The sequence below is a fragment of the Quercus lobata genome, chromosome 5 (assembly GCF_001633185.2).
Source record: "Quercus lobata isolate SW786 chromosome 5, ValleyOak3.0 Primary Assembly, whole genome shotgun sequence".
Classification (NCBI taxonomy): Eukaryota; Viridiplantae; Streptophyta; class Magnoliopsida; order Fagales; family Fagaceae; genus Quercus; species Quercus lobata.
The window spans coordinates 74562004-74570247 of record NC_044908.1 but is presented as its reverse complement, the minus strand read 5'-3'; the positions used below and the strand labels follow the sequence as shown (position 1 = coordinate 74570247).

General features: G+C 32.4%; 1 protein-coding gene across 2 annotated transcripts; it reads left to right on the top strand.

Annotated features, from left to right (window-relative positions):
* The first annotated feature begins 1456 nt into the window (after positions 1–1456).
* Positions 1457–4020, top strand: LOC115992850 (F-box protein At4g22280-like). 2 transcript variants are annotated; one of them, XM_031117084.1, is made up of 4 exons: positions 1457–1723; positions 2259–3261; positions 3387–3545; positions 3640–4020. In XM_031117084.1, the coding sequence occupies exons 2-4, from the start codon at positions 2275–2277 to the stop codon at positions 3955–3957; spliced, it is 1464 nt and encodes a 487-aa protein (XP_030972944.1). In that variant the 5' UTR covers positions 1457–1723; positions 2259–2274; the 3' UTR covers positions 3958–4020. The 2 variants fall into 2 exon arrangements, with proteins under 2 accessions (XP_030972944.1, XP_030972943.1); XM_031117083.1 differs by having other exon boundaries at positions 3637–4020.
* The last annotated feature ends 4224 nt before the right edge of the window (positions 4021–8244 follow it).

Genomic DNA, 8244 nt, shown 5'->3' with positions numbered 1-8244 from the left:
AATGCTTCTTTTCAGATTAAGCGTTGTTGTTTTGTTTCTTCTCGTGTCGCTTCTTTTGCTGTCGTTTTGTCTCTGTATACGGTCGTTTCCGACGAGACCGAACGACGGCAAAGATGGGCTTGGGCTTGATGGGTTGTCGCGGTTTGCTGAAGCGCCGAACTACCGTAATGGAAAAGAGTGCCTGTCGATGGATTGTTGGAAATGGATTCAGATCAGGGGAAGCTATTCATAGGTGGGATTTCATGGGAGACCACTGAGGAAAAGATGAAGGAGTACTTTGAGAACTATGGTGATGTGGTCTAGATTGTGGTTATGAGAGACAAGACCACTAGTAGACCCAGAGGCTTTGGCTTTGTTGTCTTTGCAAATCCTTCCATTCTCGATAGGGTTCTTCAGGACAAGCACACCATTGATGCCAAAACGGTCTGACTCACACCTATAATGGGGTTTTCTTCTTTTTTATTTCCTGGGTTTTTGTTGTCTGGTGGTAATTATAATGATTCGGCTTTTAGGTCTTTTTTGTTTGTTTGTTTCTTATTGGGTTATTGTGGTTCTACTTCAATAATGCTTGTTTGTATGGAATTTTGAGTTTTTGGGTATTTTATAAATCTTATGTTCTTGTTGCGAAATTGTGGTTTTGTTTAATTTATGCTGCCACTTATGTTTGTTCTTGGGATTTTGTTGTTTTTGAGTTTAATCGTGATGGGGTAATGTGGTTTCTCATTTTATTTTGTTCAATAATGTTGTTTTTGAACTCAAATTATCTCGTGGTTTGCTATTCCTTCAATATGTTCTTATAGAAGTTCTTAAGCAATCAAAACAAACAACTTTTTGATTCTTGTTATATTTGTTTTTGCCTAAAAATGTGTTTTTTTTAATGGCAAACGGAGAGGTGGGTTACGGAAGGCTAACGGGACTAACTTCAGGTGAGCAAAGTGTTAAGTTTTAAACCACGGGTAGGTAAAGTGAAAACGGGCAAAACCCCAGGTGTTTGCTGTAATTATCCTTTTTTTTTTTCTTCTTTTTACCATTGATTTATTGGGCAGGCGTTGCCTGCCTCCTTCTTTTTTTTTTTTGCTTTAGATGTGATTTTTTAATGGACATGATTTTTTTATTATACTAAATTTAGGTGGTTCATTTTTTTGGTCGTTTATCAATTTTTGAGTTTTAATTGGGCATTATTTTTTTAGTAAGGATATATGCATAAATTTATATAAACTCATTTTTTTTATTTCTCAATTTTTCCATTTCTAACCAAAGAAAAATGAGGAAAATTAATATTTTTTTCTATTATCTCACTTTTGCATATTCTCACAATTTTTTACCCTCTTATTTTTTCACTTCTTCAATCAAACGGACCTTTTGCGGCGGTAATGTTGCATAACCCTGTTCCTATAAGGCCTTTTCTGATTTCCGATTCAAAAAAATTCAAAGAATAAAAAATGATAAGTCAGAACTCAGTAGAAAAACCCTAAAAATTAAAAATGCGGGAAAACAAAGGGCTTTCTTGTATATTTGTACCCACACTTCAAAGCGCTCTACAGGAAATAAAGTTCTGATTTTTATGGAATTGAGTTTCCAAACAGAGCTCTGTGGAAGATTACTCCATAACTTGGTACCACTAAAAAAGTGAAATCCCAAACCAAGAACCGTGATTTCGAACTCTCTTTGAACTTTCAGGAATTGGGTTACATTCAGACCAGGAATAAGTGTGCTCTTTCAGGTCAGTTTCTATGCTATAATTTCATTTTATAATGCTTTTTTTTTTTCTGCATCAAATGAATAAAAATTGCTAAAATGTGTGGCTTTGAGCTTAGTTTTGATGGTAATGGTGGCTTTTATTGAGCTATTTTGAAGGATGTGTTCTCTCACTTTGCTTAGGAAGTTTAGGTGTTGAAAACCTTTGTGGGTATTCATGATAATCTGTAAATGCATTGGGTGTGAGAAATGAGTATTGAGGTTTGCTTTTGCTTTTCATCCATTTGTTGTGGGAAAAGAGAAGCAGAGGGAAGAAGATAAATATATAAAGTTGGGTAGGATGAAGAATGTTGAAAATTTTCCAATATTAGTTTTTCCCATTTTAAAAATTTTCATTGTGATTTAGAGGGGTTCACAAGGAGTCTCTAAAAATTGTTTGAGGAATCTATATTTTTATGGCATATCCAGCAGCCTATTCTACATTTAAACTCTTTTCAGACTGTCAAAAGGTGCTGCTGTGAAATTTAAAAACAAATCTGACAGATGGTTATGTGGTGTAGGAAAATCTGCAAAATTATGGATGTAAGCTTTCCATTAGACAGTGGCAAGAACCGAAAGTTCAGAAAGAAACAGAATGCTAAGCAGAGAAGAAAGCAAATTGACGATTTACGTGACCTAATTATTCAGCACATTTTGTCATACCTTTCAACCGAAGAAGCTGTTAGAACAAGCATATTATCAAAAAGATGGAAATACCTATGGACATCCATCCCCAAACTTGATTTTAATGAAGGGGCACTGGATAGGAGGATAATGTTCATGAAATTTGTGGAAAGAGTGCTTGCGCTTCATGATCCTTCAGATATAAAAAAATTCTCTGTGTCATGTAATGTGCAATATGATACATCTCACATTAACGCGTGGATTTGTTCTGTCGTGATGCATAAGGTTCAAGTGTTAAAGCTGTATCTTAGAAACTTTCAGGAATTGTTAGCATTGCTGCCATGCTTATTTACTTGTGAATCATTAGAAGTATTGACACTTCACATGTTCCACTCTCTCAAGCTCCCTTCAAGCATTAGTTTTTCTAGTCTCAAGTTTTTGGCTCTTGAGAAAGTTATATTTTCCGATGATCATTCAACACAACAGCTCTTTACGGGTTGCCCAATCCTGGAGGACTTATCTATAATTGACTGCATTTGGAAAAATGTCAAAGCTGTTTGTATCTCTTCTCCTATGCTTCAAAGGTTTTTCATAACTGATAAATACCTATTAGATGATGAAAATGATGATAAAGATGACCTGAATGCTGAGGCAGATGATCAGAATGATTTTAATGGTTGTCAAGTTGTGATTTTTGGAACTAGTTTGAAATCCTTTTCTTTTGATGGTCAACTCATAAATGATTATTGCTTCTACAACCCATCCTCAATAGTAGATGCGTCTATTCAATTCTTCGAAAGAGACGCAGAATATGATTTCCTAGATGCTCATCGTGTATTTAAGCTTCTTAGCGGGCTTGGTAATGTGGAAAAGCTGACACTAGATGTTGATGCTCTTAAGGTATGTTTCCAACTGCTCATTACATGAATAAATGTATCCCTTTGTAGCAGCCATTCCTTTTATCTGTTCGCTTATTATGAGGCTCACCAGAAACTTTTTGGTTGTGATGTTTTCTGTTATCATAGGTTCTCAGTTATGCAAAAGAGTTATTTGCCCATCTGCCTGTATTTTATGAATTGACCAGTCTCAGTTTCGAAAGTGTGTTTCCAATAGAATTTGATCTTGAGGCACTGCTGACCATAATCCGGAACTCTCCTTCTCTTAACTTTCTTAGTTTTGGGACGGTAATTATTTGAACTGCAACTTGTATCATAATGCCTGACCACTATTGAATCAACATTGCAGCTAATTTTGTGTTGTTTGGTAACCATGTAGCAGGTCTGCTATTGTGGAAATCATGATTTGATAATGAACCCAGTGCCTTCATGTTTCGTGACAAACCTCGAGACTATCGAAATTTTTGGCTTTTGTGGAGATGAAAAAGAGATGCATGCAGTAAAGATTTTGCTTGGAAGTGCGTCAGTTTTGAAGAGGATTGTCATTATCTGTGATGAATTTTATTTCGAATCCCATGGGGACTTAAAGAAGAAGCAAAAGGAAATTTTTGAACAGATACTGTTGTTCCCCAGAGGGTCAAGGAGCTGTACAGTACATTTCCTTCTGGGTATTTGTAAGGCTCCACGTTATAGTGGCTAACTGACGCATTAAAATTATGCCGTATTTTTAAACTTCTTTATTAACCTTTGCCTATGTCATCTTACCAAATTTTGTGGTTCTTTCTTTGACTCCAATAAGCAATTTGATGTGTAGGTTGCTCTAACTAGGTTATGCTGTACAGTATATGTTTTGAGATCTTCAGGTGTCACTGTCACCCTTGTGACCCGCAATGCGACGTTCATTCCAATGAACATCTAGGCTCAAAATTCATATTACATGGTTGTAGTAGAGCTTAAAAAGTGCTTGGATGTGGATCTACCAGAAGGTGGAATAAATGCTAGCACTCTAGTTTTGGAACTCAAATGGTAAACAATGAAACAAACATTGGACAAATGGCTTAAAGGCACAAATCAACGTTGCCCTTAGAAAATATTTGCCCCCACCTTTAGTGTCACTAAAGGGTTATTGCAAATTTGTCCATAGGATACAATTAAGCCAAGAATACTATAAGTAGCAACCTAAGAGAACTTTTGTGAATTTATTTGTAATTGGCGGAAAAGTTTGGTAAAAAAAATAGTTTGGAAGTATTATTTATAAACAATGGGGGCATGGTCCTTCAAAAGGCATAGTTGGAGAGTCAACCTGGTTGGTTCAAGCCTCAACAATCATTTTAAGGCCTTTGCTAGCGACTTGAGACAAGAAAAACTCGTCTTCTACAAACTTTAAAAAATAACTTTCTACCTAGGGTTAGCTTAAGCATGCCTTAAGCGCTTTTGAAGCAGGCTTTAATGATGCTTGACCAAACTAGGTTTCAATAACTTTCCTTGCTCGACTTTGCTCACGCAAGCTTATTTACTCACCGATCGGCACCATAAAAAGTGATTTCTTGGTTAATCAGTATTTTGTCAACAATAAACCACATGAGGCTCACTCAAGTGACTCACAAAAAAACCTTAATTTTCAAAACCTGTTTGTCACTTTTATTTTTCAAAGTAAACTTACTTACATATATTACAACCAAATTTGTATATACCTATATATACAAAATATTTATTTTTTAGTTCTTTTTACCCTAGGAAAATATATAGTGAATACCAAGTCTAGACCTTTTCATTCTTCTGGTTTTTGGGATTTTGAAACAACTACTCAAGTTATAACATGTAGCCTAAACTTCTTTCGGTGTGTCCATGGCTAGAAATGGAGTAAGATTTTTCTTATACATGATGTTCTAATTTCTATTGGGTGCATGGACATATCATGCGGTTAAATTTCTCTATGTGCGGATTGAATGTGGTTAAAAATATGTAGTCTTGCAAAGTTCCATTTCTGTTATCATATTGTGTGTGTGTTTTTTTTTTTTTTTTTTTATATCATGCCCACTTAAATAGGAGATGGTATATGGTTTGTCTAGCTTTATATGTAATCATTCTCTTACATAGAGGTGGATTCTACATTTATAAAGTTCACCCCTATTAACATAATTAAAAATAAATAAATACATAATTAAAAACATATACATATGTTTGGAAGTATATAAATAGTAGTGACCCCAAAATGATAAATCGGTATTAATTGATATTGAAATTCTTTCTTCCACTAACAAAATTGAAACAGTCTTTGGTATGAAATTGACTTCCTTGGTTTATACTATATTTTGGTTTTGCTTTGACTTTCTTTGTTTAGCCAAACAAATAAAAGTTGGGGCACTGTTATGCAAGAGTTATTTTTTAAGGGTATATGTAAAAATAGGCCAAATAACACGATTATAAGCAAGGAATGACAATAAACATACAAAGTAAAATATAATTATTTAACTAAAATTAAATGACATTATGAAATGTAATATTTTATTTAGATTACAATATAAAATTATACACCCTGGACTATTCCTCAATGATTACTTCAGCCTTACCAAGACACTACAACTGAATGACTTCATAATCATTATAAGCAGAATAACTAGGAACTCATCAATTGCTGGGGTTGCCATCTCAAACTGTAGTATCTCAATTGAACTGTACTTCCTTCAAGCAGCTCTCTTTAAGATAAGCGAGGGGATAATCTGTTGATACAATGACACGATTGTCCTTGCAAAATTTAACGTTCATGTTATAAAGGGTACGTCTATGAATAAGCTAAACCCATTTTATTACTGTTGTATTTTTTCTTTTTTTGACAATTACTGTGGGATTTTAATTTTGTGGGTATGTTGTTTAGACTCTGGATCATTTGGACTCTATTGTTATTGCAACTGTATGGTATATACTTATTCTATTGATATCCCTGGCGGCTTGATTTCGAGAACCAAAATAATAAATATCATAAGGAGAAAACCCAAATAATTTGTAAGGAAATCTAGAGTGAAGTTTTAAATCCAATTTCAAGGGACATTAAAGCTAACAACCTTAAGTCTATGATCATTATTAATATTGAACTTATGACCATTTGCCTTTTTTTACACCTACGCGTTATATAAATGCTAATAAGTGATCTTTTAGTGTGATTCATGATAGTATCATAAAGTGGTCCACTAATTTAGGAGCCACATGATATGAGCTTGTAGCCTGTGCTTTATAAAATTCAAATGATGACATTGAAATTTCCATATTTTCTATGCTTCTATTTGAATAAACAATAACATAAATTTGTGGGTTCAAATAAAACATATTTATTTTCATGTTTATGTTTATATTTATGATGTTTTTGATTAAGAGTTATATTAAACAAATATTCTTAATGAATGTATTACTAACCCTTTTAAATTATGTTTAAAAATAGAAACAAGTTAGTTGGTATTTATTACACTATTTATAAAATAAAAAAAATATTAAGCTGACCCATAGTGCATGTGTAGATTTTTTTGAAGGCCTAATCTTTCATGTCTTAAAGCTTTAAAATATTTTCCAAGCTCAAAGATTATCTAGCCTCACCCTAATGTATCTCTTTCTTAAGAGTACTTTGTTGATCATGATTTAGAGTTGGCTAACAAAGTAAAAGTGTATTATATATTTAATGTCTTAAACACCATAATTTTAGTTATGATATCACTCTTAGAAAGTTTTAATTCAATATCATATTAGTTTAAGAAATTCTCATAAAAAAAATATTAGTTTAAGAATTGAAAGGTTTTGTTAAGTTGCTTATTAGTTAGTATAAAATCATGTTAGATTGTTAATTTTTTTTTGAAAAAATGTAATTATAATCTTAAATGTGATGAAATTAATTAATCATTACTTTTAATTAATTATGGATAATTTTGTAAAGAAAATTAATTAATCATTACTTTTAATTATTTATGGATAATTTTTTTAAAAGAAAATCTATATTTGAGTAAACTTTCCCAAAAAAAAAAAAAAAGTTGTTAGAGTTTGCATTCACTAAAGAGTAATATTAATTGAGAGATGCTACGTCTACAACATTTCTACAACATTTTTATAACAAATCACAGGTGGTTAGTGGTTATTGGTTCAAATTTCAAACTAACGCTAAGATTACTTTTTTGCCCCAACAATAATAACTAGTAACAACTTGCCATTTAGGATTTGTTGTAAAAATGTTGTAGAAATGTTGTAGACATATCATTTTTCATATTAATTAGGTTGAAATCTTATTGTATTTATCCAAAAACAACAATATTAATTAGGAAATGGTGACATTGTAGATTACGTCATTAAATTTAAAATAATTTTGATTTTATTCCCTAAAGTATTAATGTTTTGATCCGTACTCCTAACATTAGTGAACGTTTGGAAGAAGCTTTTGTATCCATATCTTTTAGTAAGTTGTTTCTTAAATATTATGTTGTTTTGTCCATGTCAATAAATGAATAAATAAATAACTTTATATATATATATATATATATTTTTTTTTTTCTTTAAACATGTTTGAAGCCTTGGGTTTTGACCACCAATAGGAAAATGATATAAGTCATGTTATGTGCAATACACATGACTCTCTTGGTTGGTTAGGTTAAATAGTCATGTGCATTGTATATGATAAGGACAATTGTCATCTTTTTATGGAGGTTGGAGCTCAAGGCTCCAAACTTTGTCCATAAACAAAATATTTAACACTTTTTAAAATATCTTTTTATATCTAATTTCCCATTTTCCCTTATTTTTTCTTTTGGTAGAATGTTCTAATTTTGTTATGAGAAAAAATACACAATTTAGATAAAAAAAATATTCACCTTCTTGGGTGAAAAGGGAAAGAATGGAAAATAGAGGATGAAATGGGAGAGGAAAATGAGATTTTTAGTTGTTTGGTTGGTGTGAAAAGAGAGAGGGAAGGAAAATGGGGGTGGGTGGAGATTAGTCATCAACGCAC